Consider the following 20,031-nt stretch of genomic DNA (forward strand, 5'->3'; position numbering starts at 1 on the left):
TAAGTTCAGGTCACCTCCTTTCTCCCCCAGGTGAAGGTCACAATCCTCTCACTGGTCTCCCTGGATCCAGCCCTACTCTCCATTCTCTACCCGGCCGCCAGGGTTCTCATTTTACTGTGTTCACTCCTCCCGCTCCCGAGTGCCTTCAGAGCACAGATGGCCATGTCTGAAAATGTTTACAGACATGAGAGTATACACAGGTGAGTGTGCACACACCCATCTCCTTGTCCTCACAGCTGAAAGGGCCTGGAAGCCACAACACCCCAAGGGCAACAAGCACACCCAGATCCCAGGTCTTGGTTTCTAACAGCATTCTCTTCTCTAACTAAAGGCTCTGGGGCTCCTTGAAGAAAGGGCTGATTCTAGACTGGGCAAGCCAAGACTGGAGCATCCTGTAGCGCCAGGGAGTAACGCAGCGTTCTCACACACACACACAGACACACACAAATGTACCGTGGTGGCCTGTCAAAGGGGCAAAGTCACCAACCTGAAAGACTTCCCAGTGGCCAAAGATGGAACTATTTGAACAACAAAATAAAGGAGCATCCAGTTATATCTCAAAGTTTAAAATACATGTGCGTGCGTTCATACTGATTTAGGAAATGATGGAGCCAGTCACTAAATGGGGTGGAAGAGGCACAGCTGTTCCGCAGAAGAGCCCCAGGTCACGTGTGCAGCGACCCCACCCTCAAGGAGGTGAAGGGTAACTCCCACTCCTGCAAGTGTGGACCTCACATCGTGACTTCCTTGCATGGAATACGGGGCCGGTCCCTGATCCACGGGGGCCACAAGGACAGCCCTGTGACCACAGATGCTGCAGCTACCCCGCGGCCCTTAAATCCCTACACGCGGGGCTGGGCGGAGCACGGGGCTCTGGGTCAGTGGTCAGCAAGTGTCACACTGTCGTGACGATGTGACCACCACAGCCCAGCTGTCCTGGTGTGTCCTTCACGCGCTTGCCAGATCCCCCTGCGGACTCAGAGGGAACCGGGGTGTATCCGCCAGCCACTCACCGGCCTTGGCAGGAGTTGAGCAAACAAGACACCGTTTGAACGTGACCTTCGGCTGGAGCCTCCATCCTCCGTCTTCTGGGTCGCAGCTCCTGGGGCAGCGGAAGGAGATGCTTCGCGCAGTGTTTCTCTGGGAGAAGGTCGCGGGGGCTGCTTGGCCCAAATGGGACACGAAAGTGGGACGGGCTGTGCTTGGAAAGGCGCGACAAGGTCTTTTCCAAGTACGACACGCTCTGCGCTCCACCCCCAGAGCAGTGCCATTAAATCACTTGGGCGCAGTGTCTCCAGAAGGTTCCCACAGGAAGTCCCACATGTCGGCCCAGGAGCCCAGGTTGCTCTGTAATTCCCCACCGTGGCCTTTACTGGTGGAACCTGACCTCTCTGTGGGGACTACCCCACACCCCACTTCTCAGTACCCACCTCCCCAAACCCTGGAGGTGGCCCTCCAGCCATGCTGTTCCTCTCTCTCCGACTTTCCCCTGCATGCCTGCACCCCTGCATGCCTGCACCCAGGGAATGTGACCCTTGTGCCACCCTGATGATCCCTCCGCCTGACCCCTGACCCACTCCCCCAGGCCACACAGAGAGATGCTCGAGCAGAGGACAGGATGGGGGAGAAAGAAAGAGAAGAGGTGGGGAGAACCCCGTCAGGAGCGTCCCGGGAGCCACGGAAGAGAGTGCTTCCGGAAGGTGCCGTCTGCGGTTCTAAATCCTGCCAAATGGAGTGAGATGCCAATGGGAACTGACCAAAGGGCCGGCCAGGGGTGGGGCCGCTGGACAGAGTGCTGGGGCAGTTTGGGCGCAGGGTGGGGGAAGCGGGGAGGGAGCTGGGTCAGGGAGTCGGATGCCCTTCGGAGTTGGTTTGGGGTAAAAGAAGGCAAAGAAATGGAGTGGGGTCTGCAGCACCCCGAGACTGGACAGTCTGGGTTTCTCATTGTTGAGGAACGTGCTGGTGGGAGAGATCCAGTCATCGTTTTGGGGTGGAGGGTGTCAAGCAGAAGCCAGCGGGCATGGAGGCCGCCCAGGGCCCAGGCTGTGGTGCGGGTGGGTGAGTGGGGAGGGGGAGGCTGGGGCTGTGTTTTGTTGGCTGCAGCCTGCCCTGCAGCACTGACCGCCAAGGATACAGGCGCCATTCAGCATCTGTCAGCTGCCATCCAGGACCATCACAACAAGCTGAACGTCCTGCGCTGTGTAAACACGGGGCCGCTTGTGGGATTCTGAATCCTCAGGCTTTCCCGTAGCTGCTGGGCTGGGATCTCACCACCAGCATCCTGGGGATAATGGTGGCCTGGACCCTGGGAGAAGGGGCGAGGGACCATCCCTGTTGTGTCTGAAGTGAGACCCACCCACTTGTGTGCTGGGCAGGCTGAAGGGACAAGCCGGAGCATGAGAAAGGGGTGCACCCCAGCCCACAGAGCTGCCTCCCCTCCTGCCCCGGGCCAGCAGAGGATGCTCTCAAGGGTCAGGGAAGAGAGAAGGGGGCTGAGCTTCTGCCACCGTGCCGTGAGGGCTGAGCAGCCCTGGCCTTGAAGGGGTCTTTGGGCTCCCTGGCCAGGTGGTTCCTGCTCTGGCTCAGAACGACCCTTGAAGCCAGCTCCCCTCAAAGCCTGTCCCACACTCCAGGCCCCCAAGTGACCTGAAAACACCATTAAAAGCACAGCGGTCACTGGGCTGGAGGACAGGAGCGCCTCTGGGCCCCATGGGAGGTCGCCCTGTCTTGCTCTCTGGATTCTCGGTCCCCAGATCCCAAACAGAGCCACCCTGAGAGATGCAAGTGGCCAATAAGCCAGCCTGAGCTGTGCTTTGCGTCCTTGCTTCTCCCCGCTTCTGAATAACGGCATTTCCACAGCTCTGGACCCCGTGCTGAGCTCTGAAAATCAGTTCCAACAGGAACTTGACTAGGTGTGGAATGTTTTTGTTTTCTCTCTCCTCACACTCCCAAATTTGCCTGGTTGGGTAATTAATGGGCCTATTTTCTTCTGCTCTTTGGAGAGCAGAAGGCTGCCTGAGGAGGAAGTACCACGGGAAATGATGGGGGAAAAGCCCGCTGACCTCAACATGCCCACGTCTCCCACAGAGCTCCCTGGCCGGTGGTGAGGGGCCCCATACAGATGCCCGTCTGTTTAACGAATAAATCCCTCATGTCGCAGCTAATGGGGGTGGATGGCCCTGCACCTGCTAAGAGAATTGAGTGGTTCAATCAATGCTTTTCGTCTGGGACAAAACAGTGTGTTACACAAACGCACCATCGCTCCCTGAACACGGCCTTGGAAACTGGATACTTGGGAGATGCTCATCTGAAAGCGAGTCTGGCAGCCCTGTTTGCAGAAGGGAGATTTGGCCACCCCTCCCCCACCTCCAACCCTCCCCCACCCACCCCTCCCCCACCCACCTCCCCCCACTTCCCTCACCTCCCCACCCCTCCCCCACCCCTCTCCCACCTCCCCACCTCCCCCCACCCCCTCCCCTTCCTTCACCCCACCCCACTCTCTCCCACACCCCTCCCCCACCCCACCTCCATCCCCTCCCCCACCCCCACCTCCATCTCCATCTCAACTCAGCTCAGCTCAGCTCACCTCAGACTTGGGAGGATTCCTGGGGGGTTTTGTGCAAACTCCGTTCCCATCTCCAGGAGTAATGTTAGCTCCTTCCAAAAGTGTCTCCTCCACATCTCGCCCATAACACACTAGCTGGAAAATAAGTCTTCAGCGGGCACCGTGGTCTGTGGCAGTCATCGCCAGGCCTGGAGTCACACCCGCATGCTGCCCCGCCATCCATAACCTCCTTTATTTCTGGTTCACGGGCAAGGGTGAGTGAAAACTGACTGTGACCAGGAAGCCGGAAGCCCTACCCCGGGCACAGGAGCCGCGGGCTGTGTGTGGCACAGGAGCGATCTCTCATGTGGGGGGCACCCAGACCCCAGTGGCCAACGCCTTGTACAGGAAGGGGTTGCCTTCCATTCATTCCAAGACAGGAGGGTCATGGGTCAGGCGCCGGACGTGGAGGTTGATCCTCCACAGCTGGTGGACGCCTCAACTCACAGTGGACATGCAAAGAGCCAGGCTCTCTCGTTCTGAATCACAGCAGCATTCCAGAGCTGGAAAGACTCATCAGATACGTTAGGCTAGGTGACTGCCTGACACCCTGGCTCTGCCTGCCCACTGACCCCTGCTCTGCCTGCTGTGTGCCCTCTGACCTTGTGTCACAAGCTTTAGACAGGCCTGGCCCCACAACACCTCTCCCCCACTCCTGCTATAACACTGGACCTGTTGCACTGAGTTCAGAATACTCAGGGTCTTCAGGCCACCCAGGGGACCAGAGGTAAGGACAGTGAGGAGGGAAGCAGCACTGCGGACCAGACAGAGTGGGGAAGAGACAAATCTCCAGGTCCGTGAGGCGAGCTGAAGGCTCTGGGGAGTGGGCGTAAGCAGGCAGATATAGGATGGGAATAAGAAAGGGGAGGCGGTGAGTGTGTGTGGAGAGTCTTAGGTTTCTGCAGCTATGTCCACAGGGTGGCCCTGGTCACAGGGTCAGTGCCGAGCAGCTAGCACTCCTATGGGAAAACCTGCTGTCCTTCTGGTGGGAACAAATCTCAGGAAGGAGCCCAGGCAAGAGTGAGGGGAACCCAGAAAAGGAGAGAGCTAGGAAGGGGAGCCCATATTCTATACAAAGGCTCAATCTGGGACTGTGGCTGGACCCTGAAGCACACACCCATGGAGCAGACGAAGAGCAGGTGAATTGGGATTTCGGCTCAGTCATCCACAGATGGGACAGAGTTCACAGTTTGGGTCTAACCAAGTAAACTGCCTTAAAAATACCAACCTTTTGGAACCATACAACAGAATCCAAAGTCTCAGAATAAAGCAATAATAGTTTCCAAGGGTATTCAACGATTGGAGAGTCAGGAAAATGTGGTATGTTTACAAGGAAAAGATCCAGAGATGGACCAAATGTGAAATCAGTGGACAAGGGCATCCATTTTTAACTATGTCAATGAGGGAAGGAAAATACCCTCACAATGAATGGAGAGATAGAAAATCAAGCAGAGAAATAGAAAATGTAAAAATATCCAAATGGAAATTTTAGAATGGAAAAATAAAACATCACAAATTTAAACATTTTCCAGATGGGCTTAATTAGCAGATTGGAGATGACGGATGAAAGAACCAGTGAACTTGAATATATTGATAGAAATCACCCAACATGAAGAAGAGAAAGAAAAACCACTAAGAAAATGAATGGCATCTTAGAGGGCATCCTTAAAGAAAACCTCTCAACCAAGACGTTTACATCCAATTACAGTAACTTCAACAATGAAGAATAAAGACATTTTTTGTTATAAGACAGCAAAGAGCACCCTTCTCCAGACGCTACACTACATGGAATGCTGGGGTGTTCCTCGGGCAGAATGTAACGATGCTAGGTGAAAATGTGGACCTTCAGGAATGAATGAAGGGTATCAGAAATGGCAAGTATCGAGGTCAATAGAAAGTGACCACTTTCCCCTTAATTTCTTTAAAATACATGTGACTGGTTAAAGGAAAATGTAGACACTGTCTTTGGGGTTCATAATGCATGTGAAGTAATACATTTGACAATGATAGCATGAAGGATGAAGGTGTGACTGGATCTATGGAGTTGTAAAGTGGCACAATATTAACCCACACAGACTGTGAAAAATTAGGGAGTGTATATTGTAATTGCTAAATAATCACTAACATAACAATGCAAAGATGTACAACTCAAAAGTCCAAAGGTAAATTATAATGGAATTATTTTTAAAACAGTCAAATAATCCAAAATAAGGTAGGAAAGGAACAACAATAACAAAAAACAGAGGAAAAACCAGAAAAGAAATATAAAATAATACACCTAAATATTAATAGAATAAGTACTCCTATTAGAAGTATCAGAATGGATTTTTTTGAAAAGCAAGACCCAACTCTATACCGTCTACAAGAGAAGCACTTTAGTAAGACAAAAACAGGTTGAAAGTAAATGGATGAAAATATATATACCATGCAAAGAATACAAGAAGTTGCAGTAGCTTTATTAATATCAGATAAAATAGACACCAAGACAAAGAACATTGTCAAAGGCAGAGATGGACATTTCATAAAGATAAAAGGGCCAATTCATCAGGAAGACAAAACAATCATGAAAGTGTGTGCACCTAATAACAGAGCCTCAAAGTACATGGAACAAACATCAACAGAGCTGAAGGAAGAGATACAAGATTGTAGTAAAATATTTTAATGCCCCTCTCCCGACAATGGACAGAACTGGAGACCAAGACTTGGAGGACCTGAACAACACTATCTATCACCATGACATAGTCGATATGTATCAAACACTACACCCAACAAAGGAAAAATGCATGTTTTTTCTAAGTGCATATGGTTTGCTCACCAAGACAGACCATATTCTGAGCCACACAGCAAATAAAATAAATTTAAAAGAACTGATGTCAGACAGAGTATGTTTCCTGACTACAGTGGAATTGACTTAGAAATCAAGGACAGTAAGATATGTAGGAAACTCTCAAACATATGGACATCAACAACATCCAAACAATCCACGCTCAGGGAAAAAATCACAATGAAAAGTAGAAAATACTTCAGACTGAATGGTAATGAAAGGACAACTTATGACAATTTATGGGATGCAGTTAAAGCAGTGCTTTGAGGAAAATGTATAGCTTTAAATGGCTTGTATCAGAGACGAATAAAGGTCTACAATCAATAACTTAAGGTTCTACCTCAAAACTAAAAGAAGAGCAAAATCAACCCAGAGTAAATAGAAGGGAGAAAAGGTAAAGATAAGGAAAGAAATCAAAGAAATAAGAAACCAACAAAAAAATAGAGACAATAAACAAAGCCAAAAGCTGATTTGTCAAAAAGCTCAAATGATTGGCAAAACCTTCATAAGACTAACCACCCCCCAAATGAGCAAAAACACAAATCATCAATGTCAGGAACAAAAGAATGGTTGCTATTTCAGATCTTAACAAGATAATAAGAAGATAGTATGAATAACTTAATGCTGATAAAATTAAAAATTTTAATTTTAAAAATTAAAACATTAACATTAAAAATTAATAAAAGAATATCATGAGTAACTTTACGCTAAAAAATCTGACAACTTTGGTTAAAAGGAAAACTTCCTCAAAAAATACCCAAATTTACACTAGATGAAGGAGAAAAGCTGAATATTTCTACAGCTATTCTTTAAAATGAGCTTTTTAAAAATAAAAACGAACAAACCTTCCCTCCAAGAAAATTCCAGGCCTAGATGGTTTCCCTGGTGAATTCTATCAAACATTCAAAAAGATATAACATCACATTTACACAAACCCTTGCAGATAACAGAAGAGCAGGGAAAACTTCTCCACTTGTTTCATGAGGCCAGCGTTAATTCTAATATAAAAACAGACAAAGGCATTGCAAGAAAAGAACAAAGAAAAGAACAACTATGAACCAATATTTCTTATGATTGTAGACAAGAAAGTCCTTAACAAAATACTAGCAACTCAGGAAATCTAGCAACGTTTAAAAAGGATAACGCATTACAATTAAGTAGGGTTTATCTCAGAACACAAGGATAGTTTAACATTCGAAAATCAATCAACATAATTTACCATATTAACAGAATAAAGAAGAAAACCCACATGATCATGGTAATAGGTATAGAAAAAAAGCATTTGACAAAATGTTTTTCTGTAATAGATACAGAAAAAAAGCATTTGACAAAATTTGACAAAATTAGATACAGAAAAAAGACATTTGACAAAATTTGATAAAACTCTCAGGGACCTCAGGATAGAGCTATTCAGGGTAGGTACGTGAAATCTAAGCTAACATCATACTTAATGGTGGCGAAGGTTTTCCCCCGTAAGATTGGGAACAGGCAGGGATTCCTGCTCTCACGGCTCCTGAAGAGTCTAGTCATCGCAGAAGGAAAACAAAGAAGGAAAAGCATACAGATCTGAAAAGAAGTAATCCAGTCTCTCTTTGGGGTTGAAATAATTGTACTGTCTCCATAGGAACAAGGACCAGAGACCTTCACCTCTGGGACCTAGCTTGTGCCAGCCCCTCCTGAACTTCTCCCAAATCTGTGCGCTCTGAGCAAACCCCAAAAGGAGGCATGATGCTGGTGCCGTGGATCCATTACTTAGGAGACAGAAGCTCTGTGGAAGCCTCTGATGAACCCTCTGCTGGGGCCATCGCCTCACAAGCCCCGAAAGTGCCCCCTGTTGGGTCTTAGTTCCCACCAGGACCTGCAGCAGCCCCGCGTTTCTTAACCAAAACAAAGACTTTCAGAGGTAACCCAGAAGTGGTTCCGCGCTTCATCTCCGTGCGTCGGGATGGCCCGGAATGCCCTCGGGGGGATCTTCCCTAAATAGCAGAGCGGCTACAGAATTTCAGACTGGCTCCAATCTTTTTGTCATTGCTGACAAAACGCTAGCGGGAGAGCCCCTGGAAGGTGATGTGCCTTATTTTATCTTTCCTTTTTTCTAAACCATGACCTTCCCTAGCGCATTTCACGGCCTTTGCTTTCCTTGTTGTCTTTGTTCTCAAATTGCACCCGGGGGAACCAGACAATCAGGTGAAGCTGCAGACTCCAGAGTGTGTCTCTGCAGATGTGGACGCGGGGCTGAGTGGGGCCTCGCGTGGAGGAGGGGCAGCCGGGCAGGGGAAAGCCTGGCTCTGGATCCTGAGGGGCCTGGGTTTGAGGCAGTGACTCCCCTGTCCCTGCCTCAGTCTCTCCACATGTAAAATGAGGCAAGAGCAGGAGACAGACAACGGCTTCTAGCCTGGGCCTGGCTGAGGCTCCTTGTTTAGCAAGCGGCAGATCTCTGGCCTGTTTGTGTCCCCTGATGGCTCTCGGCTGCAAGCGTGGAATTTGGAAGGAGGTCTCCAGCCCTGGGATGGGGTGCAGGGTGGCTCTGACCCTCATCCCAGCAGGGCAATGTGGTGGGGCGAGAAGATCACTGCTGGACGCCGCAGCCCTGCAGCTCTGCTACATATGGGGGGGGCTCCATTTCCTCACTCTGAAAAAGTGGAAGCAGTGAGGCTTAAATAGAGACGCAGTGAGAATAGACTTCACACGCGCGCAGCCCCCAGCGCCGTGAAGCACAGCGGGTTTAACAATTGCACCGTCCCTCCCTCTCCCCCCACCAGGAGGAAAGCCAGGGGCTGGGTGGGCTACCAGGATGGGAGCCCCTCCACGGGAACCATCCAGGCCCGGGCGGAGAAGCTGGGCTGGGCCCTCAGGTGAGAAGTAGGGGACACTGAGTGGACCCAACCCCACAGCAGCAAAGGTTGGCGAGCCCTGGCCTCAGGGTCAGGGGCCTCCCACCCAGGCTCATGCTGGGTTATTCCGCCTGCCCCTGCAGTCCTGTCTCCTCTGACAACCCAGCTCACAGAGCCCATCGGACCCCTGGGGGCTGCCCACTCCCAGTAGCCCATCTCCACCTGTGGTCACGCCCCGGACGGCAGACGGCCTCCCCCTCGGCCCCTGGACACGGCATCTCCTCCCAGGCTACTCACCCACGACCAGGCCCCACCCAGAGCTCCTGACTCCCCCCACCCCCTTCTCTCTGCATCTCCCCCTGCAGGGGCAGCCTGTTTCCCCACCCAGAGCCCCAAGCCAGCTTCTAGACCATCCTCGACTCCCAAGCCCCACACCCAGCCCTCAGCACGTCCCATCCCCAGTCTCAGGACAAAACACTGCATCAGTGCTCCTTAACGTCTCCACAGGCTCTCACTCCCCGCCAAGTCCAGTCATCCCTCTTGGGACCCTTTCAGCTGCCCCAGGGCAACAGCCTCCGGTGGTCCCACTCCGACCACCCCCAGCTCCCTTCTTCACAGAGAGGCAGAGTTCCCAAAGTGCAAGTCACACCCCGTCACCTCCCTTCTCTGAGCCCCACGGCTGCTTTGTCGTTAGAACAGAATCGGGTTTTTTTTTAATATTTATTTATTTGGCTGCACGGGTCTTAGCTGCCGCACGCGGGACCTTTAGCTGCGGCATACACACAGGATCTAGTTCCCCGACCGGGGATCGAACCCAGGCCCCCTGCACTGGGGGCACAGAGTCTTAGCCCCTGGACCACCAGGGAAGTTCCCGAGAACAGACTCTAAAAGCCTCTCTGTGGCTGCCGAGGTCCAGCTCCACCCTCCCATCTCCAGTCCCCGCCCCCTCTGCCCACGCCAGCCACGCTGGCTATCTCTGTCCCCCTCCCCAAAGTCACCAAGTCTCTGCCTTCTCCAGCCTCCAGAGGGATGCTGCCCACCCTCCACACGGACTCCTCAGACGGCTTGCCTGGCCACCTTCTCCCCAAAGCCGTCCCGGCCCAGTATCCTTACCCTCACACACCTACCACGCGCAGTGGTTCCCCAGCCTTTTTACGTGCTTGCTTGTTTGTTTTCTGTCCCTGATCTCGGTTGGAAAACGATTCTCCAGAAGATGTCCATATCCTGCTCCCTGGTGCCTGCGAACGTTACCTCTTACGGAAAAGGTGCCTCTGCAACTGGGATCAGGCTGAGGACCTCGACGTGGGGAGATCATTCTGGGTTATCCAGGCGGCCCTAAGGCAACCTCAAGCGTCCTTATGAGAGGGTGCCAGAGGAGACTGACAGCCACAGAGGAGAAGCGAGGGGAAGATGGAGCAGAGAGTTTGAAGATGCCGGCCTGGAAGGCTGGGGCGATGCAGCCGCCAGCCCAGGAGCACCGGCGGCCACCAGCAGTGGAAAGGCAGGAAACACCCTCCCTGGAGCCTCCAGAGAGACGCCGGCATGACTCCTGGGGAGTTAGTCTGAGCAATAGGAAGGGTGGGATCGCTGTGTACCAGAACGGGGAGCAATGTGGTGGGAGCTGGCCTGGCTTGGGTGGGGTGCACAGAGCTGTGTACCAGCCGCGCAGCGGTCGGGCGGGAACTCGGCTACCAGTGTGGGGTTCAGGGAAGAGTCGGCACCAGGTGCAAATGTGTGACAGCATAGAGATGTGGCTGGTGTCGGGGCCTGGAGGAAGCACCTGGCAGAGACCTTCAGGAGGCGGGAAGGTGGTGAGGACCACAGAGGGCCTTGTGGAGGCCATGGGGTGTGGCCTGCCGGGTCCAGAGGAAGGAAGGGCTCCAGGGAGGAGGGGACATTAACCCGCTGGGGTGCCGCTGATTTTTTCAAGTGAGATAAAGACTCATTTTTGATAGCTGGGTTTGGCAATTTGAGCTGGACCACAGCAGCTCTGAGCAGTGGGCTCAGGAGAGACCAGGCGGAGAGCCTGTGGCCACAGTGAGTGGAGACCTTGATTTCTGGAAAGGGGAGCAGAGCGGTGTGGCGATGGTGTAGGGAAGAAAGGGAAAGAGATGTCCTTAATAAGAGGGGAGAAAACGGCCACCTTTCGTGGGAATGGCCCCACGGGGAGGAGCAGACTCATGTCGGGGAAGGGCCATGCGAACGGGGCAGACGGTCCCCCGGGACAGAGCAGGCACAGCGCCGGGGACTGCGGATCTCCTGGTGGGAGCCCCGGTGTGCTCAGTGCCGTGTGTGTGGGGAGGGGACCACGTGTGTAAGAGCAGCTGGGGAGTCGGAGCTGGGGAGCGGACCGAGGCCGGACTCCTGGGAGCACAGGGCGCCCTTGGGGGGAAGTCACTATTTCACAGGGACTGATGGAGCCGGAGCCGTCACAGGAGTCATCTGGGGGCAGGGAGGCTGGGGAAGGCCAGGGGGCTGAGGCCCGAGAGCGGCTCCAAGGAGCCCAGCTGGACAGGTAGGAGGGGAGGCTGCAGGGGAGGCTTCCAGGGGCTGCAACCAAGGGAGGGGGTCTCAGTGCCACTGGCTCCTGGAGGAATACTTGCAAAGTGAACGTCACCTCCCACCAGGCCTGGGCGGGGGGGTCGTGAGAGAAGACCTGTAAGCCCTCAGCACAGGCCGGGCACACAACAGGGATGAGAAAGGTACCAGCACCGTGGTCTCTGCTGCCCTGCTCGCCACTTGCACCGTGACAGTGCATTGCACCCAGAACCGGCCGCCTTTCCTCCCCAGACGACTTCCCAAGGTTAGAAGTACCTCCGCCCGGCTGCACCAGCCCGCACGCTGATGAGGGGAGGCAGCTGGGGTCCTGGGTCTGAGCCCATGGCCGTCGCCAGGCCGGTGCCCGCAGCCCGGAGACGGCTTCTGTCTGGCCAGGCCTGTCACATAGTGGGTCTCAGTCAACCCCTGCCATTCAGTTCAACAAGGACAGTGGGCACCCAGGGAGGCTGAGAAGGGAGGGTGGAGGCCTGGGAGATGGGGGCTGGGCACAGCGCCTGGAGGAAGGCGCAGCGTGTAGCCCGCCGGCTCTGAGCACCAGAGGCCCGGACGACTCAACTCACGTGGGTTGGGGCCCACTTGCTAGGAAATTTGCAGGGAGGAGAGGGGAGAGTGAGTGCCGTTGCCTTGGCAACTTCTCTGTCACATTCTAATGAGGCTGACAGAGGAAGGAGGCCCGTCTTAAAGGAGAAGGAAGCACATAGATGTGGTGGCATCCTGAGGCGTCTCGGCAGGAGCTCAGCTCCTTCTGAGCTCTCGCCTGAGTTCCCGAGGACAGCAGTAGAGGGGCTGGGGTGACCGGGACCTGCTGTACCGGCTGAAGGGGCTCAGGGCTGGCATGAAAGGACAAGAGGTCACTGATGCTTAAACCAAGCCCCAAGCCCACTTCTACCTGGAGCCGTTGCTCTGGGGGCTTCATAGACTCCCAGGTGGGAGAACCGGAGGGTGAGAAGAAAGACAGGAGCCTCACCTGGTCAGCAGAGAGGTGTGACCGCATGGGGGGCCGCGGTCCCCCCTTGCACACCGACTTCAGCCACCCCCAAAGCAGTGAACGGGAGCAAAGGACTCAGGAAGGGCTGCTGGGGGCACGGGGGTGGGCACTGGACCCAGAACAAGGACCAAAACACGAGGGGACTTGGGTGGCAGGAGTGGATATGAATATGATAAACCCTGATCATGTGAAATAATACACGCCCTGAAAATGCAGAGAAGGGAGAGGGGAGGCCAGAGGAAGAGGAAAGGAACGTGGCCCTCTGTCAAAGCAGGTGTGGCCAACGTGGGCGGGATGGAAGCCCGGCGCAGAGGCGCGTCCACCACCAGGTGGGGAAGGGTCCATGCAGACTTTTCTTCCTCCGTATTACAGGGTTCTTCCAGGAGATTGTAGCTTGTGCCCTGAAGATAAACGAGCTTTCAGGTAGCACCATGTTCAGTTTGACTTCGTTTTCCCATCCTCTGTCAAGTTCAAGGGCAAGCTAGGGTTTCCTTGCGTGTGGGGGTGATAGGCCCTCCCATTAGCGCCTGCTCATCTGTCCTCTGCCTCCAGCCTGTGACCCTGGCACGTCCTGGGCATTTCCTGGGGCTGCAACCCCCCCCCCCCCACTGCTCACAGCTGGCAGGTAGGGGCTGCCTCGTCCCGCAGAAGGGGCGGGCATGGGAGGGTGACCCCCCCCCCCACAGCAGGGGTCAGGTTTGCTTTTAGGGGACATGATCTGACACTTCCTTCTGGTATTTCCTCTGCACCTACGCACGGAGAAAATGTCTTATCACGACTACCCAGCCACAGCACCGCTTATCCTGGGCAGTGGGCTTTTGCTGCTGCTGCTACATTCTTCTTTGTATGTTAATTTTTAAAGCAATAAAATAATGAGTCTGTGTAACTGTTTAAAACAACTTTCTTAAGATATAATTCACGGACCATACAATTCACCCACGTAAAGTATACAATTCAATGGTTTTGGTATATCACATTATTATTTTAATTGTGGTAAAAATTAAATATAGTAAAATATATAAATATACTTAGTAAGAGTTTAAGTATAATTCAGTGGCATTAATGACATTTCCCATCTTGTGCAAATGTCACTGCTATTTCCAAATTTTTCATCACCCCAGACAGAAATTCTGTACCATCAGGTAATTACTCCCTATCCATCCTCCCCTCCCTCGGTCCCTGGTAACTTCTAATTGACTTTCAGATCTGTCGAACTGAAATTTGCCTATTCTAGATAACCTCACGTACGTGGAACGATACAACACTTGTCCTTTCGGGACTGACTCATTTTACACAGTGTAATGTCCTCAAGGTTTATCCTTGAAGCCTGTGTCAGAATCCTCTTCCTTTTTAAGGCTGAATAATATTCCATTCTATAAATACTGCATTTTGTTTATTCATTCATCTATCAACAGACACGGGCTTCCATTTCTTTGCTGTTGTGGGTAACGCTGCTATGAGCATGGGTGTGCAAATATCTCTGTGAGAATCCACTGTCAACTCCTTTGGGTATCTGCCCAGACATGGAATTACTGGTTCCCATACAGTCAGTCCCCTACATACGAACCTTCAAGTTGCGAACTTTCAAAGACGCGAACGTGCCTTCCATCAACGTCAGGCATGAGTGAAACTGCAGCTCGCCCTCCATCTCCTATTGCTGACGATCCTTCAGCTCTACCATCTCCCACCTCCTCTCCCCCACTCTGGTCAGTAATTCTTCTTGCCTGCTCCCTCGATGCCAGCCCCTGGATGCCAGCTGTTGTACTGTAGTACTTCACTTTTCAAGGGACTGTACAGTAAGATTAAAAATGTTTTCTTTTTTCTTTGTGTTTGTTATGTATTGTTTGTGTGAAAAGTATTATAAACCTATTACCGTACAGTCCTATCTAGCGGACTGTGTTAGTTGGGGACCTAGGCTAACTTTGTTGGACTTATAAACAAATTAGACTGACAAACGCGCTCTGGGAACGGAACTCGTTCGTATGTAGGGGACTTGCTGTAGTTGTATGATTTTTAAAACAAAAAGCAATTCTTGCTACTCTTACATCTTAGCTCTCAGCCCACCTGAGGAAATCAACACAGCCTTCCTCCCCCGTCCATAAAACAAAATCCCAAGACTGGGTCACATCCCATCTCCGTGACCATGCCGCCCACGCTTCTGAGCCTCTGTCCCTTTCTGCGCCGCTGGCGGCTGCTGAGGGAGAGACTGGGTGGAGTCTGGGGCGCTGCAAGGCTCAGTCAGCTCCTTCCTCATCCTTCTCTCAGGCTTATAAAACACTTTTACCCATTCCTGCCCTTGATCTCGTCAACAGCCTGTGAGACAGGCAGCACCGCATCATTCAACCCCATTCTACAGGAGTGGAAATGAGGCTCAGAGAGCCACTCCCAGGAAGGGCCAGGACCAGGCAGCAGCCCCTCCAGCTCCAAATGCAGCATCTCTCATGGGTCACCAGAAGCCCAGAGGCCACGGGGCTGACAAACAGCTTTCTCTCACTGAGGAGAAGGAGAACACGCAGGTTAATCAGACAGAGGAAGGGCAGAGAGAAAAGAGCCCCCGCAGCTGTACCTCGCCTTTCCTCCCATCTCATCTCAGACCCACAGGGTCCACTCAGTCTGGGCGCATCCCACAGGAACTCTCTCTGCTTAAACACCTCCAGGGCTGGGAAGCTCACTCCTTACCAGAAAGGCCAGCCCTGGACCAGAAAGGCCAACCAGGCTTCCCTGGTTGTAACTCTGTCCCCTGGCTCAGAGGACAGAATTCCTTCAAGGCAGAGCCCCCTCAAGGCCAGGGTGGACGCTGACAGGGCAGGGGTTGGCATCCCATCCTTGCTCTGAGATCGCCTGTTCTGGTGACCCCATGTGAGTTACGCCCCCAGGCTCCCGCTTCCCCATCTGTGATAGAAGAGGGCTGGGCCTCATCACCCCCTGCTGCTCTGCATTCTGTAATTACCAGGTCTGGAGCTTCTTGTTGCTACATATTTCTTTTATAGAGTTTATTTTCCAAAGAGTAAACGCTAAACACTGGAAAAGAGATAAGAAACGTGCTTCTAAATACCTATTGCCGTCTTAGCTTCTCAGAAAACAGAGGTGCTTAGGGACTTCTCCCCCCAAATGGGGGATTTAAATGGAAAATGTGGCCCCCAGGATAAGCTCCCTGGGGTCTAAGACTTGGATCTGGGCTGGGAGTACATGTGAAAGGAGAGCCTGGGGGTGACGCAGAGAGGGGGGAAGGGCGAAGGCACATCTCACCAGCTGGAGGGTGATCTCCAGGCCTTGGGGGTACAACAACTGACGGGGCTCGGTGGTCTGGAAGCCCACCGCACTCTCCTAGGCACCTGGTCAGCGAAGGCATCTTGGGTATGCAGAGTTGCGTCTGGCTTCCATCTGAACACATGTGCACACACCCCAGGGCAGACCCACGGGCCTGTGCGTGCCCACCTCCGTGTATGCACGCGAACCGCGAAAACAAGGACAGACCTTCACGCACACGCCCCACCTGGGGACAGAACCCCCAGCACGCAATGTCTGTTCTCTCTTCGCCCTCTGCTAGCCACCGCAGAAGGAGAAGAAGGAGACCTGTCAGTGCCAGATGACCCACTTTCTAGCTCTGAACACCCCCCTTTAACCACCCCGCCCACCGCCAATCATCCTTCCTGGGTCTCAGCCTCAGTTTATCTCATTAAAGGGTGGCCTCTAAGGTCACCTCCCGCAGCTGCCATTCCCCATCCCCACTCCGCGTCCACTCGTTGAGTCCAGGGGGGCCCGGGTCTCCAGCGCCGTCCGCCTGCGTCCCCATCCCAGCTGCCAGGACCCTGGAGCGCCGCCGCCGCCGCCGCCGCCGCCGCGGCCAGCCAGGGTGGAGTTTTCTCTCCGATTAAATTTCCCCCGCCTTTTTGATGTCACATCCTGTCCCGGTCTGCTTCCCCGCCGCCGCCCTCCCCACTCCCGCGCGTGAGCGTGGCGCGCGGGGCCCTCTGCGCCCCCCCGCCCCTCCCCTTCCCCAGCAAACTTTTGGCAGCCGGGCCGCCCAGCTGCTCGCCCCAGCTTTGCGGGCACGGGGCCGCTAGGAGGAGGGGCCGAGGAGGGGCCGAGGAGGGGCCTAGGGGCGGCCCGCCCGCAGCCCGCCGCCCGCCGCAGCCGCCGCACGCCCAGCAGGGCGACCGCGGAGCCGCTCGACGCGCTCGAGATGCAGAGCAGAGGCTCCGCGCAGCAGACCCCGCGCGCCGCCTGCTCCGGGTGCTGAAGGCGCGGGGACACCGCCGGGCGCCGCCGCGGAGCCAGCAGAGCCGGGAGCGCGTCCGCGTCCACGCAGTCGCCGGCCGCCCAGGGCTCCCCGCACGCCAGGACGTGGGAGGTGTTCGCGAGACATGCGACCGGCCCGGAACCTCCTCAGCCTCCTCTTCCTCATCCTCATGGGCACGGAACTCACTCAAGTACGTGCATGCAACGCCATTTTCCTCCCTGCCTGCGAGGCGCCCGCCCGGCCCCGGGGAGCCCGGCAAAGTCGGGGAGCAGCTACCGCGCGGCCCGGCACCCCTGCCCGGGCGCCCAGCCAAGGGCTTGGGGAGAGGGCCAGAGTGCCAGCCGCGCCTGGGGTGGAGGAAGGGGTGAAGGCTGACCCGAGAGTGCTGCCGCGTCCCCCAGGACCCTCAGCCCTGAACCCTCCCTCCTGGACTCCCGGGCTGACCACTCCCTGCTGAGAAGTTCAAAGGGCAGCATTGGGGGTGGGGGTCGCCATTTGGCTGCTACTGTCACCTGGGAGGAAGACAGAGCAGGATGTCCGAGCCCCTGGCATTTGCAGAGGTGGATCTGACCTAACTCCCACCCCCTGCATCCCTCTTCTGGAGCCTCCTGCATTGGCTATAATGCTGCCCTTGGGGCTCCCTGGGCTGGCGGTGGGAATGGTGCCGCGGAGACCAGACCGGGGAGGGCGGGCGGCGTGTCTGGGGCTGGGGTGCATTGTGGGCTCCATGTGGAGGGCTGGGGGGCGGTTGTGGCCACATTCGCGGCATGAAGTGTGAGTGGCAAGCGTGTGTGGGGACCGCTGGGCATTTTAAGTGGGATCGCCATCCCTGAACAATGTACTGTTAGAGAGCCTGTCTCCGGCTGGTATTCTCCATTTTAAAAATGCATTCCGGAGCTGGCACGTCTGGGAGGAGAAGGGCTGTCTGGGAGCGCCGGACTGGAGGTGTTGCTTTGGCACCGGGGTGCTGGGAAGAACCTGCCAGCTTCGGGAGCCAGGCTGCTCAGAGTGACATTAAAATGCCCTTTGGATGGTGCCACTGTGCCACGGTCTGAGCTGGGAGAGGCTGCAAGTCCAGGAAGTGGATGGGCTGCCAGCAGCTTGGCCCCAAGAGCCAGCTGCCCCGACCCTCCTTCCCTCTCTCCCTCCGTGCCTCCCTCCCTCTCAGAATAAAAGAGGAAACAAAGGAGAGACGAGAGGGTGAGAGGTAGATCACAGGAGAGAAGGCTCTGGAATAAGCTTCCCGTTTTGCCTTGAAGCCCTTGCCGGCTCCCTAGCTCTCCCGGGAAGTGCAGCCTCGGCACCAGCGTCGGAAGGGTTTATTGTCCCACCTAACCTCGGAGACGCTGCTGGTGCCAGGCAGACAACCGGCCAGGCCCCTGGAGAGGTTCTACACGGTCTCTGGGAGTGAAGTCTTCTTGGCTGCAGGGAAAGCCTGGCCAAGGGGCACACTCGTGCCCTGTGAATGGACCCTGTATGTACGCATGTGCACACACACACTCACGCACACACTTCCACGAGCGCGCACCCCACAGACATGGAACCGGGCAGCGTGTGCCTTACTTAGACATCTCGGGAAAGAGATGGCCGGTCTGGGTGGCCCTGGAAGTGGCTGCCCTTGGGCCCTCCAAGCCCTACTGGCCTCCTCACCTGCAGGCTCCCTGAGCCCTCGTTCCCCGCCCTCCTCCAGAGGTTCACTTCTCAGCCTTTTTAAAGATCCCCCGGTCTTGGAAGAAACTTTTGGTTCAGCTTCAGTTGGAAGCTTTGTCTCGGTGGTGAGAGCTCCCGCCTGTCCACGCTGGCGGCGCCAGCCATCTGAACGTGGCCCGCCCCTGCCCACGCGGCTACAGCCGCACCATCCTGTTCAGGACCCTGGTCAGCTCCCCGAGCCCAGGCCCTCCAGGGGCCAGGAAGGCAAACGATGTGGTTTTTTTGGAAGGCTCCTCTTTCTGAAGCTGAGCTGTGGCATCTCTCAGGGAAATGCCTTCCTCAGCACAGCCGGGAGGCAGGCCCTGCCCTCCCCGCGCCTGCCTCTGAGGCTGTGCTTTCAGAATCTCCCATCGGGAGCCCAGTATCCCTAATTGTGGTGGCATTTTGGAGCAAAGGCTCACCTGGCGAAAATCTCTCCAGCCAGCTGGAATCTGTGAAGGGGTCAGAGAGTGGCTGGCTCAGCCACCGGCTCCAGGGATCCCGGCTACCCCGGTTCTGCCCAGGTGGGCTTCTGTGGGATCAGGCCAGGTGCCTCTCACCTTTACCAGTCACCTCTAAGGCAGGAGCTGGAATTGGGAGTGGGTGTGGGTCCAGGGCTGGGCTGCTCTGAATAGTCTGAGAGCTCCTTGGGGACACCCCTACCTAAGAACCTTGCTTTCTTGATCCCGAAGTAATTCGATCCTAGGAAGCCACATTGCACGGTGTCAGGAGAAATGCTGCCTACCTGGGTGATGAGTGAAATACCTCTGGGCTTCAGGAAAAGGAGAGCAGAGCAGCGGTCACTGAGCTGTGTCCGTCTCCCCTCCACCCTTTCCCTCTTCCACTTTAGGTAAATTGCTCCCACAGCGGCACCCTCAGTCTTAGGGCGCTTCCAAGGGACGTGGACACAAGGTTCCAGGGCCACCACGTTTATGGGTTAGGACCCGTCCAGATGGGAACAAGTCAGAAACGTATGGGTTTTACCTGCACTTCACAGGCGCTGCTTGAAGGATTCAGGCAGCCGGGCGGGGGGAGGGGGGGAGTGTAGCGCACATGGCCGAGCCATCTGTTCTCCCGACAGCGCGCTTATGAGCCACTCAGTCAAATGCCAATTAGTGATGGATGGCCTACTATGCGCCAGGTTTGTGGGCCCAGATGAACTCTGTCCTCAGGTGGAAAGATGCTTGACTGGGTCCTGTTCTGTGATTTTCAATAAAAGGCTGGTGTTTCAAACTCCTTGAGAAGTGTCCTCGGAGTTGATCTCTCATCTTGGGGGGGGGTGGGGCAGCG

The 20,031-nt window shown here is 54.6% G+C and overlaps 1 protein-coding gene across 1 annotated transcript in view; it reads left to right on the forward strand.

Moving 5' to 3' along the window:
* The first annotated feature begins 16,915 nt into the window (after nucleotides 1–16,915).
* Nucleotides 16,916–20,031, forward strand: part of OLFM1 (olfactomedin 1) — a 35,661-nt gene continuing 32,545 nt past the window's right edge. The window contains exon 1 of the mRNA XM_060013866.1: nucleotides 16,916–17,242. Coding sequence (XP_059869849.1) covers nucleotides 17,177–17,242 — 66 coding nt within the window. The 5' untranslated portion in view covers nucleotides 16,916–17,176. The remainder of the gene's footprint in view (nucleotides 17,243–20,031) is intronic.

The sequence above is a fragment of the Delphinus delphis genome, chromosome 6 (assembly GCF_949987515.2).
Source record: "Delphinus delphis chromosome 6, mDelDel1.2, whole genome shotgun sequence".
Classification (NCBI taxonomy): Eukaryota; Metazoa; Chordata; class Mammalia; order Artiodactyla; family Delphinidae; genus Delphinus; species Delphinus delphis.